The sequence below is a fragment of the Bombus impatiens genome, unplaced genomic scaffold (genome assembly GCF_000188095.3).
Source record: "Bombus impatiens unplaced genomic scaffold, BIMP_2.2 scf_0311, whole genome shotgun sequence".
Lineage (NCBI taxonomy): Eukaryota > Metazoa > Arthropoda > Insecta > Hymenoptera > Apidae > Bombus > Bombus impatiens.
The window spans coordinates 187152-210333 of NT_176730.1; the positions used below are offsets into that span (position 1 = coordinate 187152).

Below are 23182 nucleotides of genomic sequence, written 5' to 3' on the forward strand. Positions count from 1 at the left end.
TTACGAGTTACGAACCAGGAGGACGTCGACTCGTTGCACACGCTCGCCGGAGGCCGAAGCTCCGCGCGCGCGTATGATCGGAATTGAACGCGGACTGCCACGCCGCGCCGCCCAAAGGCTCACGAAGCCTGCGAAACGATGCATCCGAACGATCGTCCGGATGCACCTGCTCTTCTTATGCGGTGTCGTGTGGACGAGGCCCGTGTCATGCAGCATTCGATGCCATGGAACGCGAGATACGAGAAATTCGGAGCGACGATGTATAACAGAGAACTGAAAGGATCAGGCAAAGGAACGGCGAGTCTCGTTCCCGATAAACGCGATATAATTACAAAGATGAGCGCGTTTATTGGCCGAAAATATCGTGTACTCCGTCTCGAAATTCTTAGATTAATTACTCTATGTTCTATGATAAAATTTCGATATGGAATACGAATTAGAAATTGCACGCGCCTGGTAATAAAATGTTCGGTACATCGGCTAGTTTCTTTGTCGTGCGAAGTGGAAGATGTCGTTAATATTGTATGTTATTTTAGTTATGGTTTAGTTGTATGTTATATTAGTATTTTTGTGCGTTTATGCAAAAGTACAGAAAATGTATATATATAGTATAGAGAAAAATATATGTAAAATATCGGAAAGTGTACTAACACTAACACTAACACTAACACTAACACTAACACTAACACTAACACTGACACTAACACTAACACTAACACTAACACTAAGTAAGTGGTTCCATTTCCTTAGTTCTCTTCAGAAAAATAAGAAACTGCATGAAAATTTTCATCGCAGTCGAGTTATTAGATCGGAAACGTCCATTTGAAATCGTCCATATCCATTTTTATTCTTCGATCGCTTAAATCTTTTTATCCCTGTATTTAGATATACATCGTTACATGTCATTTTAAAATTCTCTCTGCCGTTTATACTATCAATTACGTGTCTTTCTCATTATTCAGCGAAGTCCGAGTCGTTTAAAATCATGCGTTACAGCCTGATAAATCTACGCTCTGTTTCTAAACCAAAGTTCAGAAAACATTAGCATTTCCATTAAAATTGATATTCTTCGAACAAGTATTGACAAAGCTATACATCCGAAATACGAATGCAGCGAAAAATTGTGTTATTTCCTCCTGTACGCTACCTTTCATCAAAGTTTAATCTCTTTACACTCTTGTCACGCCGGTGAATCAGACCTGACTCATCCTGGCGTTCCGTCCAAGTTTCATGATTCGAGCGGATATCAGCCGCGGCTTCGACGGCCAATTTGAATGGATTTTCGGTCGCGACGGCCGGCATCGATTGGAACGGTTACGAGGCGACGCTGTAATTTTTAGTGACCGGTGAACGAACGCGGAATTGGCCCCCACGGATTGCCCGCTGCGACGGATTTTTCTGTCGCGTCGATCGACAGCTTTTCGCTGGTTCGTTGGTTAATGTGTGTACCAATCTATATGCTACGCTGCTCGAATGAAAAATTAGGTTATGACATCGACGCGATTCGTTTCGTCCTTCTCGAATATCCATATCTTTTTTAAGTTCTTTAAATTCGTTGTATAACTATGTTTCACGCATCGTCGATAAAAGCGTGTAGAAAGATACTCGTAGTTTATCGATACTTTATTGACAAATTTTTAGTCTGAACAATGTTATTATGTTCGAAAATCGGATCGAAATCGTTGATTGTTTTCCACGATTTAGTTTGTTTAATTCGTGACAAATGTTCAACATATAGAGTGACGTTTTTTTCATACGAAGCTCTATTTTTCCAAAATTCGTGCAGGAATTTTTTAGTGAACGTAATTATACTCCGTACGTGTATTACGAATACTTCTACGAATTTCCAAGGTACGTTCTTTCTTCTCAGTTTCTCTTTGTATCCTTTTCTATTCGTATTCTCCTCATAGTACACAGGAGAAAGAGAGATTAGACGTGGTTTTACAAGTGAAAATCCATCATAGTTAAGTGTATGGATTATGGTAATTCACAATTTTATTCCGAAAATCTACACTCCTCCCATCCAACTGATTTCTATTCGGTCTCGAATATCAAACTCGAGTAATACATAAATCGTTGGAAGAGGATCAGTGGATCGTGATCCAAGTCTGTCGCCGTGTCCATGTCGGGCCTCTTGGAGGATCCTCTGACTTGAGAAGGACGCAGAAAGACTATAAAAGAGTCGAAGGGACCTCGCTACCTGACAATCCCTTTTGCATCAGTCGCTAGAAAAAGGAAGATAGAAAGGTACGTTACGAGCTGTCTTCGGGGATCAGGATAATATGCCAAGATTCTGTATTGGCTCACGATAGCATATGACCATTTACCTACGTGGAACAGTTTTATTTATTATACATTATTATATTATACGTTTTATATACCTAAAATATTTTGAAATTTCATTGGTTTTACAACGAGACACGATCGTCGTGATTATATCGATGAAATTGGAAATCAATTTGGAAATGTGCATAGAAATTACAAAATATTTACTGTAAATATATACTCGTTAGAAATTGCAATAACTATCCGAAGTATATAATAAATGTTAAAAACGATGCCACTGAAAATTCACGCTTATTAACGTAATGGGTAATTGATCGTTTAAGTACATTTATAATTTTTACGAAATATATACTCGTACTTGTACCAACAATAAATATGTATATATCTTGTGACTTTCTTTCTACACACCGCTGTATTTATTGTAGTACCTACTATGCACATACTACTTAATCACAAGCGTATTATATTTAGTATTATATATTTAATAGACACTACATATGTACCTTTGTACGACTACAAAAATTTCATGGGATTATAATATTATGGGATTGAAGATGCTAAAAAGACTGTTCGTTGATAAATAAGAATACGTGGCGATACTTTCCACTGTATATATTTTCCAACTTTCGCAACATAATCGTGATAGTCGAGCGTCGTAACAGCGGCAACAAAATTTTAAAACGTTTCGTATGGCGCGTATAGTATAATCGTAAAAGGTGTCTAGAGATATTCGAATACTTTCACGAGCCTGTCTATGTAGAGTACGCGGCAACAAAGTTAACTCTCCTCTTCGTTTTCTGAAATTCAGAGTCGTGGTCGGCATATACGATCTCTGTTCGCTACTCACAGTACTCCGACCAACACGAACAACAGTTGGCTCGCGCGGAGTCACGAAGGTCGCCTTTCAAAACCTCTTCAGGGAAATCTCTGGCCTCCGCTCCGCCAGGAAAAAAAGCCTGCTCTCGCCTTTGATCGCGCGCTCGACCGGAATGTCGAGCGTTCCTCCTTGAGAGACGGAAGTAAACGATCCTCGCAAATTGCCAACGTCCCGACACCCATGCTCCGGCTTTGTTCTTTTCCCGTTTCTTTCCGAAAGGAATACCAGTGTAGAGATTCGGGGACAGGCTAATGGTGGAAGGACCTTCGTCCTGTCTGGCTATCCACGCGTGGCGTCGCGTCGTGACGCCAGACGTCCTAAACACTCCGTCAAATATTGACACGCCGAACGTTTGGCGACTTGGACTGCTGCGAACCAACCTTCGACAGGACACCACCACCGTTCTTCGTAACTTGCCGAGCTGGTTCGTTTTGTTCGAATATGATAGCGATCGAGGGTGTGGTGAAGGTAATAGGGACCGAGGTATCTTTGCTTCGACGTCCTATTTTTAGACTATACTTTTAGATACGTAATTGTAAATTACGAGGGTTGAGATATTCTAAATATTTCTCCTTCTTGCGTCTTCTTAATTAGCCTTGTTATTTCTTCAGTTAATGCATGTTTACCGCAGTATGTGATTCTGAATGGCTACCGTGATTCACGTTGCCCCGTTCAAAACGCTAGTTACCAAGACGATTTCTAGGAATAAGGCGAAACTAGCGATCTTCTTACTTACAATTTTCTATCTAATTTTCGTTCCCTACCTCGAGCGTTGCTCGCAACAACACTGGACTTCTCCTAAGATCCAAGAAGAAAATACTACTCCTAGGCAAATAATTTTCTATAACTCAGCGATTTTCAGTGCCGGTGCGCCGCAAGAATTTTTACAACGCGTAGTACCTGACTATTGACTTACTGCCTTCTCTTCTCTTACATTGTCAAATAAAAAGCTACAATAGTCGCCCATTCACGGCGTGAATGTCCTAACTCGAAGCGAATATAGTATGTTCTTTAGTGTGCCGCAGAATTTTAATTAAAAAATAATTAGTATATGCGTGTCGTGAGATGAGAAAAGGATTCCCTTCGTCTATAACGTATGACTTTTCGCCGTGATCCTAAAACCTTGTTGTTGGATACGACTACGTAGCATAGTGAATGCCACGTAAAAATTGGCGAAGCAACTTCGTTGTCGGAGAGATCTCCGCTCCAGCGAGTTTTCAGCGTCGGTACTCGAGAGTCCTTTGTCCACGTCCACGGGCATAGCGACTGGTGCACGACCGTTTCGGCCAAGTTTCAGCCAGGGTCAGGGACCTCTTTTCGCCCTCTTCTGCCTGCTTTTTTTCGTCGTCCGTTGCCGAGCGTCTCGACGTGACCACGAGGCCACGGGGTGCTGCACCGTCGCGACTCGTAGAGCGTTTAACGAGCGCCTGGGTGACGAGCAGTTCAAACCGTTGAACCGGCGATGATGAACGTTGATAAGGTTTTATGGTCGTGTCTCATCCTGTCGCACCAATCGCGACTGCCACGTCCTCGTATAAACACACACACCTATACAAACACATATACATATACACATAGTTTCTGGCTCACCTCTTTAGGTACACGGCGAGTTACGACCGTGTGCGAGTCGTTTACCGAGTATCGCCGCTCCCTTTTTATCCATCTTGCACCTTGCCCTTCTCATGATTACAAGACAAAGATGTTGCAAAGGTTAGAGCAGAAAATAGAACGAATTTTATTAATTTGATCCTGGAGAACGTCGTCGGAAGGCTGACGAGAGACGACAGCATCAATTATACTTATACTTTGACGTATCGCGATTATATATGTACATGTATATGCATATGTATCTTAGACATGATGTACATACTTTCGTACGAGTAGAAAAGTTTCAATCCATGGAAATGAAATGTGTAATAGAATTTGATAGTGTTACGCTTTGTCTGGCTCGTTTTGGTTGCGTTGCTGTTAATTTTTGAATTTAGATTAAATTGTAGTATCGTCGTTTCGGCTAATCTGCTATACACAGGAGTACTGGCACGGGAGAGGATTAAAGTTGGTGAAAATAAATGTTCGCTTGATCCTATTATATTATTAAACAAATCTTCACAAAAAAAAAATGTTTATTCTTATTCTAATTGAATATTGACAGAATGGTAGTTGAAATTTCGAATGCTCGGAGTTACGATCGTTCGCAATACGTTTTCGCTCTTATTAATTACAAGATTTTAATTTCGGTAGATTTTCGATAGTTTACAAATTGACAAATACAAACACGTCGATTAACAAGACTAACAAGAATTGGGAACTAATAAAACAAAGAACTAAACGCCAAAGAACTAAAGGACTAAAGAACCTAAAAGCTGAGAGCGAAACTAAGAGCTAAAGGAATTAAGAGCTGAAAACTAAGGAACTAAAGAATAAAAAAAAAAGCAAAGGAATTGAGATATTAAGAGCTAGAGGAATTAAGAATTAATCGCTATGAACAAGAAATTACTTGCCAAGAAATGGGAACTGATCTCCATGAACCAAGGAGTTAATCACCAAGAACTGAGAAAACTAATCGCACAAAACTGAGGAATTAACTACTCTAAAACTAAAGAATTATTTCGCATCTTCTATGTCGTTACGCTTATTTATATTTAGGTCTACCGTGGAGGGATCGTCATATGCCGGGTTATTCCGTGGGGGTTGTGAGGTTCGAATTTGGTTTCTATACAAATTGTTAAAATTTATTTAAATTTCAAATTGGAACGCTCACTCGCGCTATTGGTAGTTTTACGCGCGCGAGCGCAGCGCGGGACGTGACAATAGAACACTGCTTGGTTGGAAAATAATAGTTTATGCAAATATTTTTTATAACCACTGTGTATGTTTGCAAGTATGTAGAACTCTGTACTATCCACTCTGTATAATTTCGCGATATTTCGTGCATGGAAACAAAGCTACCTGAGATGTTGAGCGCAGGACGCTGAGCCAGACTATAAGAAATTTTCCAGCACCGTACATTTCGTGAATGGGGAAAGGACCCTGGTCCCGGAACATGGAAACTCCCCAGGTTGAAATTTGCTGCCTCTGAGTCTTTTTCACGCATCACGTACGAAATTGACTGAGAGCGGCAAGTTAGTCGATACCTTTTGCTACTACGTTGTCGCGCCAACGACCACGCTACGGCTCTGTTGAAAAGCTTTGGCTGTACGTCTGTTTGAATAATTCTTCAGAATGGAATTCGTTCACGCATACTTCAGCTTCGTCAGACTGCCATTGTATTTATCGAGCGTCTTACGCGATGTTCCTTTTATTCGCGATAATTCGCGATTAAACAGCAAATAGTGTGATTTTGAAGGAACAAGTAGGACTCGGTCTATATGAGGATCTTTCATGATTTTTGGAAATGATTCTTCTTGGAGAAATGAGATTTGTTTAGATCTGAAGCGGCACATGAGTCATGAGACGATTCGCATCGAGGGTAACTCATGTTGTTTTGCCTGCGAGTATCAACGCCGTTTCTATGAGTTGCACTGTCAATAGCACTTAATGACAAAACCTACAATCACTTAGTTGGCAACCCAATGCAAGATTTAAAAGTAAACAAACTACGGACGAAACAATATCATCGTTATGTGTAAACGAAATTTAATACAAACTTTCCGCTACTCCTTCCCCGACCTGTATAAATAGACGAACATGCTCTCTGGTCCGTTCATAACCAGTATCATTGTAGCGAAGCTAATAGTATAGCAGTCTATCAAGCGTAGCATCGTGCGAGCAACGATTATAAGATAATATACTAACTCTTTATTTTCTACTTAGAATGATTTTTAGTATATCTGACCATCGCAATTGTTCACTCGTCTCGTTATTAAACAATTCAACGCGTTTAGTGTCCACCACAGATCGAATGTTCTCCGTTAATGTCACTATGATTTAGATTTCGAATCTACTTGATACACGATCAACATCGCTTGTTATTACTTTTCTTCGTGAACTTTCGAACTGAGGGAAATCAAAGAATTGCGATAAAAAATTGTATTTTATAAAAATGAAGACAAACATAAGCGTAGACAAAATATAAAACAGTTTCGTTTACCATCTGCAATTGTATAAAAATATTACTGTTTATTTTCGCCTGATGAATAAATACCAGAAATTGATAAAGTTACAGTAAACAGGAACTACATACGTAATAAATATATTTAATGAAAATACGAACGTTTCTCGATAAATTTCATAGAAATAAAGTCACTCGTTCGCTCTAGTTTACTCTACCAGTGCATCCCGATATCATTTTCTAGAGTCACACTTATCTCGAGTGATATTTCACCAAACAACTTCTAGATCCCCCAGGAAACGGCCTGGGAAGAAACGTTACCGTGGAAGAAAAAACGCTTATCACTTATCGCTGTCATACTGATTACGACGTAGACTATTCGTTTCTCGGGTGAACAAGTATACCATTGGTCGTTTAGTTTTCGTTCTAACGACTGTGCCGTTGAAATCTTTAGAAATCTTACTAATTTTACGATAATATGCAACATATAAAAATTCGATAATTAAGAATGTCGAGTACACGTACACCGCGTGTATTTCGTCATACGTTAATAATAAATGTTTGTTTCATACCGATTCGTATGCGGATAACAATCACGAGTTCTGAGAAAGAAACTTTCGTAATAAAATTCTTAATTAATTCGATATATTCCGTGCAAAAGTTAGTAATTTAATAATCAGTGAATGATAATTCATATTTATTAGTATTAGTATACATATACGTATACAGTATGGATAACGACAATGAATGTGGTAAACATCGAAAAGAAAAGCGACTTTTGCACTATCAATCTCTGGAAAATACCGTAGATGTTGGGCAAAATACTAATATTTAAGAAAGGACAATCACAGAAAATGTTATAAATATAAAAGGATCATTTTTAGCTGGAGATTAAGAGTCAATTATTCTGCGATTAAACTGCCAATTTTTATACGTCTATGGGGAGTATAAAGTTACACAAATTTACACAGTACACGTGATATAAAAAAACAAAAAGAAAAAAATACATAAAATATTAAAATTTCTATTTACGATTCATTTCTCTAACGATATTCGTAAAAATATACATTTTCAATAAATATCCGTAATCTATTGTCGTAAATTATTATTATTTCCATAGAAAATTAGACAGTTAGAGGTTCGAATTTTCAATTAGAAATTTCTGTTGACAGTGAACGCGAGTAGCTACATACTGTCAGTGGTGCTCGTCTTGATAGTCGGGGCACTGGTGGGTGTCCTGGCGACGGTATCTCATCATCTTCATCATCGTCGACTGCTACTGCACGAGCCAGCCTCCGCCTCGATCTTGCATCACCATCGGCAACATCATCACCGCCATCACCATCATCATCGTGAGGAACTCCCAGCGTCGCATCAACGACGTCTCCTGCTGCAGGATCACCACCGTCACCCTGGCACACCGGTGCGTGAGTTCTTCTCCATCGCTTTTTATCTTTTTTATCCATATGTAAACACGTAATTTTACGATATTAAGATAGCTATGAATTCATTTTGAACAGTGATAATCGCACTCGTCCTGGCAAACCGGTGAGTCCTTTTTTTTTTTTTTTTTTATATAATATCGGGACATTTAGAGAAGAGACTATAAATCTTGAAATATTTTTATTTTCAATGTAAAACTAGAATGTCGTTCGATTTGTGATTATAACATTAAGATATCTACAAAATCACTTCAAATAAGAGAAAGTCCTTGTAGAAAAGAAAAATATTCACGTTACATATATGCAACGCGATGATTTAGATTGAAACTTGAGTTATTTTGAGTTTACGCCGATAAAAGTTAGAACAAATATGTATATTTAGGATATATTTACTTTTTTATTAATCCATAGCTGTAATTGTATTTTATTATTACTTTTAATCAAAAACTTGAATATCGTCCAGTTCTAAATACATACAATATTAACGTAATTAAAAATTCGAGTAATATTTAATATATGTATGTATGTATGTATGTATGTATACGATCAAGACTGAAGATGTTCCTTTACATCCTGAAATTCTCAATCCAAGAAACTTACTTTAATTAAATAACAAGCTGACTGCAAGTTACATGTCTATAGAATTATTATGTTAAATGATTACACGATTCTATTACAATTTCACCTCATTTTTCGTTTAAATGCTTTCAACTAAATATAAGACACAGTTGGAGGGATGACGATAATGGTCGCGAATCAGGTCAAAAATCAACGTTTCAGTGAATGAAATGTTTATCATCAGAGAGAACCGTATCTTCTATCATCTTGTTATCGTTTGACTTAGAGTTCCCCGCTACTGCATTATGAATTTACAATATTCCATTATCGATACGATCAGGCGTATAAATATCCAGCGGTGATCTAACAACTATTACTCCTAATATAATCGATGCTCTTTGAAAAACGTCACTCACATTCATGATTTACGATATCTCGAAGCAAACTTCAGCTTCACCGCGAGTGAATTATACGCTTTGAACAACTTTATATAATTCTATTTTCTTGGTTAATTAACTTGCTTCAGCAATCTTAACACTATAGAACATGTTCTGCATTTTAAATTCGCGGACTGTACACTTCATAAATCAATCAATAATGCATAGAATATTTTTATACAATAAGTCGATCTTACGATGCTTAAGATACACGTAAGAAGTTATTACTCGCTCTAGTAAATATTAACCATATATTCAACGTAGCTTGCAGCTTGATAATTGTGAGAATAACGGCAATCCGCAATCTATTAACCTGTTAACCGAGAAGGGCGAATTAATTCGTCATTAGGATGCTAAATTTGTTGGATATCGAAATTTCTTTATTCTCCTCTTTGGATCTCTTTCGTTTAGATAGAAATTAAAGAAAATTAACGGCCGATAGGAATACAAACGATAAGCGATAAGTGAGATTAAGTGAGATAAGTGAGTAATGAGGTCATAAATCTAACTATTAATCAACAACGGCGATCGTATAATGGGTTTTCAATTTGTATAATGGGTTTCTCTAATGTATCCGTAATCTCAATACATTTCTCATACTTTGATAGGGCAGTAACTTATACTCGATGTAAATTTTTTTAATAACACTGCATTTTTACTCAAGCTGCGTTTTATACGCTCATTCTTAACACGTTCGCTGCTATTCGAATTTCATACGTTTTTCCATGGGAGTCGCGATAGATCGAAAAATATACTACGCCGCATCGTTTAATTTTCCCCAAATATTACACAAATATAAAATCATATTTGCGCACTTCTTCTTCGGCAATTTTTAAGCGTTTCGTATCGATGACTTTGTAAATCTATTTCAATAAGCTTCAGCGTTCACTATCATGGCAATTAACGCGCCAATGGGTCGACACGTGGCTAATTTTACACCCAATACAATTTTCTTCCATCGACAAATACAATTTCCCATTTGGCGAAGGTATTTCGCGAGCGTCGTCGACCTTCGGCGAGATTATTACGCGATTCGTGGAACGTCGAAGGCTGTCTGGAAAAAAGCTGCTGATATCTAATCTCGGTCGGGATGGTAGCGCAGCTGCGCCTATCTAACCCACATGTTTTCCTCTCGGTAGCCGTCTGGAAAACCAGACCACAGTTCTCGCGCCCACATTCCGTGCCTTCTCTTTCTCCGCCTCTTTCTTTCTTCCCTTTCTCTCCCTCTTCCTCTACCCTCCCCCACCTCTCTCGCTTTCCCTGTTCAGACTTTTTCTCTACCGCCGCTTTGTTCTTTTTCACCTTTGTTCTCCTCCAGACGAGACTTTCCTTTCCTCAAGGTTTCCCCTTGGCAGAGGTTCTTCTTCTCTCTGTTCACCGGTCGTGTCGCGTCGCGTCGCTTCCGCGAACGATTTATTCGCAGTAGACTGCACGGTTGTCCTGGAGCATCCAGGCTTTCTAAATCGACTCTCATATTTCCAGAATTGTGTAACGAATTTCAGGAACGATTTCCATCGCGCTAGTCCTGGATGTTTTGGCGATCCGAGCACGTACGTCCGATCGAAAAATGCTATTCTCGTGGATATATTATATATCACTGGCTTACTAGAACACCGGCAAATATTATATTTCGATTTTACCTGTTTATTTGTTTATATCGTATTATTTACTACGAATTAGAAAGGAAAAAATACAAAAATTGCCTGTGATGTTTGATTTTGTGACAATGCTAAGGGATAGTCGAAACTTCACCCTCTGCAACTTGTTGACTGATTTTAAACTTGAAAAGTCGTACTTTGCACTACGTTTGCTCGAAGTAGTTCATTTCGATGAAAGAATCGTCAATCTTCTGACATCTCTTATTTCCAGAATTTTTAACACGCGAGATGAGATTTGCGATCAACGGTGAATCATTGCGCTTGAAATTCCATCGATTCATAAATACCATCCAATTTGTTTACCGTAAGAGAAAATCGACATCGCTAACCCCGTTATTATTCAAAGTACAAGAGCAGTACAAGAGATCTTTCGACAAACTGCATGCCAACGTTTGCAAAGACCATTCAACGCACAATTTGCAGTAAGCCAATTAACCCATGCAGTCTTGAGTTTCAACCTTGAAGTCTTCTCATCGATAATCAATACCTAAACGCTATACGCCCTTTTCCCTTTCTTTTCTTAAATCCTCGCCCGCTTCTCTTCCTTCGCTTTGTTCCATCTGTTCAACTGGTACCGACGAAACTCCCCTCCTTTCTATTTCCTCCAGGTCATACCGCAACCTTTTTTCCCCGAAGCGAAGGAGAGAAGCGGTCCTTCGTCGTCGCTTGCACAAAAGATTTATTTGCAGCAGACGCGACAAGAGCTGATAACATCAACGTCGGAAACACGGAAGGAAAAGAGAAAGCTCGTGAGAAAGAGAGAGAGAGAGAGAGAGAAAGAGGAAGTGGAACGGATAGAGAGGGAACGTCCCTGATTCGATTTGTCTCGCGCTACGACGTGCTTATGTCCCTGACGTCGGACTTCCGGGACACGGGACGTATTGTTTGCCTCCGAGGACTGTTGTCGTTGTCGTCGTTGCGTCGCCGACGCTAGACGTTATCGATCTACCATTCGCCTCGGTATGCTTACGACCGCGAACTCGTACACGTAAATAGAAATTAGTCGATAAATTTTCGGTTGAAGCTCGGGACCAGGCAAATGGCCACCGGTGGAGACCTCGATCGATTTAACCGAAACGCCGCATCGCGCCGCGCCGTGACACGTGACGCGCTTAAATCTTCACGCACGTGGCAATTTATATGGAAGTTTGCAGAGCCGGACGAAATTTCATGTTGGTTGAATGGTTTAGGGAATACTTGGAAAATTACAGGTACGTTGGTAATCTAGTTAGCGGAAGATGATCGAGGAAGGAAAAGATGAATTATGTTCACGTTAAAATTCACTTGCAAATTACTAAGATTTCCTCTTTATCGAAATTCCGAGCTAAATCTGCACGTACCTTTTCACTCCCTTCGAAACTTTCGAAATATTGCTCATCGTAATATCGAGATATCGTTTGTTTTCTTTATCACACGTACCTCTCTCGGACTTTGATCGACGTTTCACTTATTTTTTAAAGTTTTGCGTACATCTCTGAGCCTAATAAATCGTTTTTATTTTCACTTAGGACACACTTAGGTTCACAGGAAGAACTCACGAACGAGAAACGTATACTTGTACAGAACTTCGTTAATTGTTGGAACACAAAACCATCCAACCGGAATCGTAGACTGAATTGAAAAGACTCCAATGGTTGAGTAACGAAGCTTCTCAAATCGATGCTATCCCTGGGTGGTTTCACTGAACCATCGTATCCCAGGCATTTTCCCGGCTAACCCGTGAAATCTCGCCATGGTGGATTAGCCCCGAAACCCCGTGGAACGAAGGTCGTTCGAGAAAGTTGCCAGTTGCGGGTTCTGTCGGCTCGTCGAAGCAACCCAGGTCGGTCCGCCCTCCCGTTTCGCGACCATTGTTATTCTAGATTGCATTGCAAATTAGATCACGGACTGGCGTCACCCTTCTACCCTCTCGTCTCGTCTCGGCCTGCTCAAGTTGCAACATCGTCGTACCTGGACTGGTTTCTCGCTACGAGATTCCTCCCTTCACGTAAACCACCTTCCATCCCTTTTAGCTTGTATTTCCGCTACTCCTACCCTCCCTCCTTCCCACGTTCTTGCAAAGAAACGAACCGCGTTGCAAAGATCGTGCACACGACTACGCGCTACCGCCAATTCGCGTGGAAACTTGGCAAAGAAAGAAAGCGAATTGTTTTCGTCGAGGGTCAATTTACCTAGCCACCCCTTCTGTTTTTCTTCGCCGCTTCCGAGATAATTGTCAAATTGTATTTTCGAGGACGTGAGCCGAATCGGGCAAGATTTCTTCCGATTTTAAGAGGTTCAGGCAATTCTTTTTTGACTTGGAGATATTTAGGTGGGATTATTAACGTTCTTTTAGATATTTTTATAAGATGGTAGCCTCCGTCGGTCGTGCTTTATGTCAAATAAATGTATCATTACGTCCAGTGACTCTTTACATAAACCAGAATCCACCCCTCGGTCAAGACTAAGGAACTGTCATAAAACTAAGCATTTTTATTTTACTATCGAGTCTCTTAGCCCTTTCGCTACGTATGTCGTCTATAGACGACGCCCGCTCGATGACCTGTGTGTACGAGCGTCGTCTGTACACGACGTCCGCGGGATACCACTTAACCATGAGCCCCGCGCAACACATGAACTCTTTCCGTCGCAGTGCTCCGTTCAGTACCGCTATTCCGGCGGCACGGTGGTAGCGAAAGGGTTAATTGTATAAAACACCTTCAAGACGAGACGTTCCTTACGGTTATTGTTCCATCAAATAGAAAATGAGAAAGTCGGGTTTCTCCCATGTTCAACGATCATTTCCACCCACAAGCGACCGGTGGTGGGACGACCAACCCCCCAGTTTTCCTCTGCGATAGCATCGTCACGGAGCTTCACCGGTTTATCATCCGTAGATCAGTGAACATCTCTTGATGTTGTATCTCGTTGTCCTAAACGAAATAGGAGATCGACCAATTCGCGGCGTCGATTAGCTAATTGTAACGAGAATTTGCGACCTTGAGAATTTGGTTGACGCGATTTACCGTGAATGGTCGAACGCGTTTATAAAATTCTACAAACACATCGCCTACTATTAGCGGTAATTTGTATCTTCCAACTTAAGAGACCATTTCTTTTCCAAGTATATATCTTAGACACCAGGTGACATCAAAATTACGAAACCTAAATTCCAAATGGAAGAAAAATAAGATTTAGTGTTTCGTGATTCTTAACGCAATTCTGTGACTTGAACTTCTTTCGATAATAATATCCGATACGAGGTATATATTGTTCCAACTGTCATATATTAACCGTTACTGTCCAACAAACAAATTCGTCTTGAAATGTAACTACTCCAATCAAAAAAGATATTACTTTCCTTTAGACAACGCTAACGACAAATTACTAATGAGCGATAGCACAAAACAGTAATTAGTATGAACGTCAGCCTCGATCTAAACGGACGACGACGACTAAGATGCACTGAAAAACCTCAGAAAGAAAGTCAAATCACCGATTGAATCGTAGATCGAAGTGCACGGAAACGTTTAATTTTGCTTTCACGTGGCGAAGAGCCCATCATATCAGCGTCGACTCTTCTATACTCCGTACTTTATGATCATTATAGGAGAAATGCACGTGTCAAGATCGACGTCTCGTGAGATGTCGATCCATTTCCAAGAGTATTGCATTGCCGATAACCGGAACTACAAATGTGTCATCGGAGTTTAGGCTCGATGGCGGCCTTGAGTGTCGATACTCTTGAAGTCTGAGGTACTGGCACGGCTCTAGAGTTGCGGAGCTTACAGCTTTGGTATCCAACAAGGAACTCGACGCTCTGCTTTTGTTACTCTGGCTCACGGTGCTCCGTAGCATGTGAAGAGCAATAAGAGTTTTCTGAAAGGATCTGGCCGTTGAATGGGCAGATCGACGAATCCTCTGGCAAGAAGATTGACAATGAGTTTAAAAACTGAACACCTGCGGCAGAATCTTTGCGAGGTTCAGGTAGTCGAAGGCGATTTCGACGTTTTCCTAAGTATTTTCCGGAGGTACGTGTTCTCTGGATGATCCCATCCGTGTGAGAAAAAGCAAACGTGATATCGGCACGACTCGTAATCGATATCGTTCGACGCTGGTTCTGAAATGCATCTCTGTATTCGACGACTTTATTCGTCTGCTTGCGGTTCGTTCCACGGATCTGCGAGGTCCGTGCAAGCTTTAAGGCAGTTTAAGAGATCGTTGGGCTCGTTCCTGACGTATACTTGTGTTAGCCAACTCCGATAGCTAGCGGTACGCTGGAAATGGAATTTTCCAAGTGTTCGTCTGGCACGTGACCCGAATACGCCGGCTCCCTTCTGTTTTCTGGCGCGCGAGGAGATGCTCGACACGTGGAAGTGAAAGGCCGGATTTTCGTCGAACGTCAAGCTGTTCCGACGTTCCGACCGAAAGAAATCGAGAATCGTCGAATCTTTCCTCCTTTAACCACGATTTTTACATCGTACCGTGAACAAATTTATGGGTGTGGACTTGCTCGCGTGGAAAAATGCTTTTCACGGTCTGGGCTGGAATTTATTTTACTTCTCTGGAGGGAAGGAGGTGGATTAATTGCTACTGTTGATAGCGATTGACTTTTCTGTATTGTTTCTATAATTTTATTAGTTGAACATTGTATTAACTTTTTCTAAGACACTCGAACTTGACCGATTCGTGCCGAAATTGTATTTTATCGTTCGTTTCTGACTTTAACAAAGTACATAAATTCCGGCATACTTAGAAATATTCTTGCTTCGTTGTACGATAATTCGTTAAACCATATGTTCGATATTGTGTTCTTTTCTCAGCAAAAATGAAATTTCTATCCGAAATCTCGGTGTGAAATTTCCTGTATGCACCTGTATGCGCTATACATTGTTCTCTCTATTTATGTTATAACCAGATTATTTATCAGATACGAAGAATACTTATTCTGATTGTTTATGAGCGATGCATACTATTATCTCAAGTAAAGAAATAACGTTTCTTTCGATGTTTTTAAGAATGGAACGACGTGAAATTTATAACATTAAGTATTTCCGATGGTATGGTGAAACCGAAAGGATCGATTCATATGAAAACTACGCGGAACTGGAAATTTTCTCATATTTCATCACGGTCTTAAAACAATAGGAAACGATAACCAAAATTCCTCCTATAATCACGATGTACATGTATAATTAATTCTCGACGGATTTCGCGTAAACAAGAGCGAACATCCCGAGGTCACGTTCATTTCCCAAAACCCGTTCCTCCACGTGGCTTCCTCTTCTAGCTGCTTACCCGCCTCGGACAATCATTGATTTATTCGCTCGAGTAAATCCAGCCGGGGTCGCGCAGCCAGTAATTAAATTTGATTTACGAATAAATAATCGATGTACCCACGCACCGATGATTAATGAGCAAAATTAATACGCGTTCTTAATTGACCCGATTTAATTTCACGTTACGCGCATGTATATAGCCGTATATGTACGGCCGAACAAACGAGACAGCCGTATCTATGCGTGTGTACGTTGAGCCGAAGCAATGCGAGAGAATACAAGAAAAAAAAAAGGTATATAGCGAACAAGGGATCGAAAGATAGAAAGAGAGAGAGAGAGAAGCGAAAGAGAGCAGAGGACTTGAAATGGCTTCCAATTATCCGGCGCGTAACGATATTGGCGATAAAAAATATTAAAAAACAAACAAAAAAAAAAAGAAGAAGGAGAAAGGTGTGTCGTGGCAAGTAATGACCGTAGAGTGGATTTTTCTGGCAACGCGGTTGCTGTTTGTTCTTTGCGTTTCTTTTCGATGCACTAACGTCGCGACACTTTTAACTTGAAATCGTCGGATTTTAAGAATTCCGTGCCTACGTACGACTATACCGTAGGAATATTTATGGAAATAAAGGAATTTGCGTATACATTCACGTAACGTAGGATATTTCATAGTCATCGGTTGAATCGAGCATTTACAGTTTTGGCGGGAAAATTGGCAGATCGAGGGACGAAGAGTCGATGATTACGATCGATACCTCGAATCGCATAAATTTTGGAAGATTTTGTAGCGACACGAAGTTTGATTTCGATTCAGAAATTCGTCGTTCTCGTGGTTTCTTCGTAATTTCCAAATAATGATGTACGAGTCGAACGATCCAAACTCGCGACATAATTAATGATCATTCTACGAATGTAGGAACGTGCGTACACTTTAGACCTTCCAAATTCCAGCTGACCTTCCCAACCCAAGATGGCCGCCACGTTGGCGGTGGCTGCCCGAGGGGGCAGGTGGGCAGAAGTAAATATTATGTCTAGCGCTATAGCTGGAGTCTCTGGTTGCGGCAAACTGCGATTGTTTTTCTCCTACCTGCCTTTCCTCTCGTCTGAACCTGAACCATGAAACGGTTCGCGGTTCTGCCCAGACGAAACTTCATTTCGCGATTCATCGATCCATCGATCGATCCATCTCTTTCCCTGTAATTTCTTTTTATGGAAATATTTATTTCGTCGTTTACCCTTTAAAACAGCGGTCCATACGCAAAATAGCAAATGATACAAACGATTCTTAATCTTCGTACTTTAATAATTGTACCAATGAAATTTTTAAATATTTCATACGAAACCCTACGATATAATATGTTTAACGTTTGATATAGAAACCAGTGTGTTTATTACGACACTTAAATACCGATCGATTAGAAATAAATACGTATATCGACGTTTAGTTCGTGTCACAGGCGTGATACACATTCGATACTATGGAAATTAAGTATAGAAAATAAAGATCTGATAAGAAGAGCGCTTAGAGCTATAGAAGATAAGTATACGTGCCAATGTACACTGTATTTGTAATCATTTGTACTGTAACCTGGCGTGTGTACATACAGGTACATTCGTAACGTGTGTGCGTAAAAGCGATCGAAAAGTTTCACGAGCCTGTGTACTTGTTTCATCGTTTGTACATCGTTTTACAGGAAAATTGTCAAGCATCTCGATCCGAAATCCCTTGGAGACGGCTATCCCACGCTTTCCCCAAACTCCATCGACGCGCTTTCGCCCAGATGGCTGGCAGCGAGGCTGTTTACGATTCCTCTCTCGAGAGACGCGGCTCAGATTTTTCTCGTTTCACGGTAGCCGCGTGTCAGCTCGCGCAACACCGTCGATCATGATTCTACGAGCTGCAACGGCGGAGGCGCACCGAGTTTTCCTCTCTCTCTCTTTCTTTTTTCTTCCGCGAGATCTTTTTCCTCGTTCACGTCGCGATCGCGATGTTCTTAGGAATAATAATAGCGAGCGTGCTCTCTTAGAAGGAAACTACGTGTAGCAAGAACCCGAGAAAGACGTCAGAACAGGAGGGAGTCACGTACTCGGCGGTCTCGTCTCACCTTCGAGAAAACCTTCCTCGTCGTCGCGACTATGTGGCGTCGTCTCGCGAACGCGTTTTTTTCACACCGATTCTCGCATTGCGTTTCTCCACACTCTAGACACCAGCTAGACTCTAGCTCGCGCATCTGTTCTCGTTTTGTTCTATATACAGATGGCAATTTTCTTCGTTCTAACTTTCTACGTTTGTGTGTTGTTCCGCGTGCACGCACCTTGCAGCACCCGATGCTTCTTCCTTCTTTTTCTCTAGTCTCGTTTCTTAGGATTCTATGAGTTTCTTGCGTTCGTTGCTCTGATACGTTTAACGATAAGATGTCCCTACATTTAGTGGAAAATTCTTTATTTTCAAGCATGTCGTAGATTATGCAGAGACGGTGGATTTACGTGTATTCGTCCCCTTACAGTCTCAAGATCGGGCTGATGTTAAATCTTTGAAATTCTATTTCGGACATGACCTGATCAGATGTCGTAAATGATTTGGTTCTGGAGCTTGGATTTTGCAGGATGAAATTTGGACCGAGAGTTCTTGAAGCATACGTTCAATCTTTAAGTCAAGAAACATTTGGCGACAGGTTTGAAACTCCAGAGTTTGGAAAGTAATTGTATTTTGCAATTGTAGTTCATCGGCTGGAAACAAGTAGACGAAGATTCCTATGTCTTTCTCTTGTTTAATACGAATATTTAGAAAATGAAATCTAACTGAATAAATATAATTCAGGTGAAATTTGGGTAGGTTATTTGATATTAATTTATATTCTCTACTATATATAGTAAGCTTATCAACTGCCCTTATTGTATGTACAGACTATAGGACTGGTTTATCTCCCCTAGATCAGTCAACATCTCTTGACTGATTTTTCATCCCTTGACGAGTCAATGTCTTGACTGGTTTCTCGTTCATTGATCAATCATCATCAGTTTAAAAAAAAGGTACAGACTATAGAATAAGAATAAAATAAATTCATATACTCTGAAACAGGTTAACTCTAACCCTTATACTATAGTTACCTATGATTGAACAGTCTCAATTAAACGTTAAATTCGCCCAAAAATGACATAAAAATATTTCATCGAAAATGAAGAATGTCCAACACATTGAACTTTCTTTACTCGAACGATACGTAAGAAAATATGGTTATTTTCTGTAACTTGTGCCACCTATGATCGATCATCGGGGAGGGCCATGTGGCACACGGAACGTGTTAAGTTGAGTTACTCATCGATTAGCGAAACGACTGGTCGACGAGGGCGTCACGAGTCACGAGCGCGTTAATTTGCACGTGACGAGAATTGGGAAAGCACAGATCGACGAAATGCCCCGTTGTTTTCAAGTACCTCCCACCAGACGCGTTCCGGTTCGCGGAAATCACTTGTTTAACCGGGCGTCGCTTTTCGGTTTCTTGGCTTTCATTCGCACGTGAGCTCACTATTCTTGTCGCACACAAGTCAGGAATTATCTTGGAGACGGTGTGTCAATGTTTTTGTTATTACAGAAGCGCGACCGCTTTTTTAAATCGTTCATAAATAAAGCTGTGAGTCAGCTCGACGAGCAGGCGGACAAATTTTTATCTCACGCGGACGTGAAAACGAAACGACGCGACGACGCTTCGTGGGAAAAATCGTGCGTGAATTGTCGCCCAGAAATCCTACTTTCGCTCCTCTTTATTAATCTTTCGTACAGAAATAGAACATTTTTTGAAAATCTTTCAAAGCGTTGCATTTAGGAAGGTTTATTTTAGAATTTAGCGACGTTCAATTCTTTTCGCGAACATCGGATAGCGTTGCGATTGATTCTTGCGATAGCGAAAGGCTCATTCTTCGTATTAAATGTACGAGAGTGTATTTTGATATTTTTCTTCAAACAAGATATATCCTACTCCTCGTATATGCCGTGTATAATCGCCGAAGAACTATCTGATCATTTTTAAAACAAACTTAAAAAGTCTTTCTTTTTCTCTTCTCGCAATTCGAAATCTTATCTCCTTTCACCGCCAATCTCAAGCATCGAGTCTTACCATAGGTACATTCGCCACATTCGAAATTCATACTGTCTGAAAATATATGTACATACGTACGTATGTACGTTCACGTGAAAATCGCATTCTCACAAATATGTGTATCGTCAGGTGAAAGAGAATAACTAACAGAGAATGTTGTATAACGAATATGCATCATCGAAGTCGAACGTATCATACTCTATACATAATCACGATTATTAAGCTCATGCAGACGTAATGAAATCACTGTTACGTCAAATTACCTACTGTTACGTGTGTGCACAAGTCTCGAAACGATTCTTTGATAAACGAGATTTTTCAAATCTCGAATCCAGGAAAATTGATAATTTCTTTCGCAAACGTGGATGATTGAAAATTACTGAATTTTGACCAAAGTCAGAGAATTCTCGAGAATCTAAAATTCTGCAGAGTTCTTCCCAAAGATTGGTAGTGTACGTAACAGTATGTATAACAGAATCTGATCGAAAGGTTATCAGCTTGCAGCTATCACGAGACTCTTGACATCGTTCGAATTTTCATGTGGAACCTGTTCTCACGAGGGTCGACACGTGCTTCTTCTTCGCAGATCATTTACACGACTCGCCGTAACAAATCAATTCACCAACGTAGTGGCCAATCGCGACGCGCGAATCCAGCCGTGTCGTTTCATTTCTCACGTCAGTTCCGCCAATCGTGCCTTGGACGATAATTTTGCCTGTGGAAGCGGCCGATAAACCCTCTCTCCTTTCTCTCTCTCTCTCTCTCTTTCTCTTTCTCTTTTAGCCCAGGATATACAATAATATGCATCCAATGTACAGACGGTATCTACATACAACGAGTCTCAACTATATCAAACAGACGCAGATGAACACAAAGATTTGATGGATGGTGTTGTTGTAGTGGCTAAAGTTCACTTGCAAATTGCGATATTGTAATTGCGACGTTGTCCAATTCGAAAAATTGTAATTTATATTTTAGATATGTCGTAATAATAGGAACTTTGTATTTCCCATAGATAATGAGAATGTTGTATTTCTAACAATGAGATTGTACGCGTATGCAACTGTACCGTTATCAAACCTAAAACGATACCATAGCGTTTCTTCGGTATCTTCGACCGATAGTTCTGGTGTTAAGGTTTTTTGCATAATTTCGTTGATCGTTCTCGGTTTCTCCAGTTTGCAAGTTTTAACGCATGTTCGCGGTCTTTGCGTAATGTTGTGGGTTTTCCGGACTGATTCGTTTACGATATCAGAAACAGCGACCCGATTACCAGGATGTGTACACATGTTAACACATTATCGGCTGGATTTGATCTCTTTTCCACAACTTTAGACGCTCCGTGTTCGGGATAAATAGCGTCTAATTGTTTATAACGAGACGTATTTCTACATTTAACGACGTATTCCAGTTTACTTTGTTTCACTTGCAATTTCACCTTCGAGACTCTGTAACTCTGTTCTGTCTGTTATATCGTGTTACATTGTATCGTATATTGTATCATAGGGGCAATGCCTGTTAATAAATATTAACAATAATAACAATAAACGTTAGAAGTGCGAATCTATCTAAGTACAAATCGCGCATATCGTCGCAATACCAAAATCCGAACAGCTTTGTATCATTTGGAGCGCAAACGTACATCGGATCTAATGCAAACGACGAGATGGTCGGTTCGCTGTTCACGCGACAAGCCTTTGGGTTCGATGCATCGCGTTAAGTGCAAAGGGAAGCAATGACCTGATTTGAAATTTATTACATTTGGGCGGCGTCCAAGTGCGGTGGTGCATCGACGCGGGTCCGGCTGCCAAAAGCAAACGGGACGGGCCACCAAGCGGTGCATCGAACGAGGAAATGAAAAAAAAAAAAAAGAAAGGGATCAGCAGAAAAGGGAGGTCGAAAGGAAAAAATGCACAAAATGATTTCCTTGGGTGCGTCTGCCGTCTCGCGAATTCTTTGGCGCATCTCTCAAGCTCCGGTGGCGCTAGTTTGCCGCATGTGAAACGTCGTTTCTTTGAATACAATTTTAACCACGTTGCAGTTGTTTTCGAAAAATCGAAGAAGTTTCCCACGTGCCTCGCTACGGTTTCTTAATGATCGACCGCATAGTTTTACTATTTTAGGTTTACAAGAAAATAAGAATCGAATTTCTCAGCAGGTGAACCTACCAACTCTAGCTTTTTTGCTTTCCCTAAGTTAAGTAAGTTAATCGTAGGTTAATGTTTCATTTTGAATAATGACTTGTCGAAGAAACCGATGTTAACAATTTAGAAGATTTCCAACAACTTTCTCTTCTGAAGGAACACCAGTCACGTTTCCACGAACTTTTATGATTCTTCGAACTGGATACGCGATAGCTAATTAGTTGGTAGCTACATTGTCACTGTCGTTACATCGCTATTAGTCGTTCCAAATTTAGTCATACATTTGACTCTGCACAAAACGCCATAAACTTGCTACACACACATATATACAGGGTGGTTGGTAACTGGTGGTACAAACGGAAAGGGGGTGATTC

At 40.4% G+C, this 23182-nt stretch overlaps 1 protein-coding gene across 1 annotated transcript in view; it reads left to right on the plus strand.

The window, feature by feature from the left end:
• Positions 1-23182, plus strand: part of LOC100742098 (protein phosphatase 1 regulatory subunit 12A-like) — a 182054-nt gene that overhangs the window by 61425 nt on the left and 97447 nt on the right. The window contains exon 4 of the mRNA XM_012384848.3: positions 8387-8637. Coding sequence (XP_012240271.1) covers positions 8387-8637 — 251 coding nt within the window. The remainder of the gene's footprint in view (positions 1-8386; positions 8638-23182) is intronic.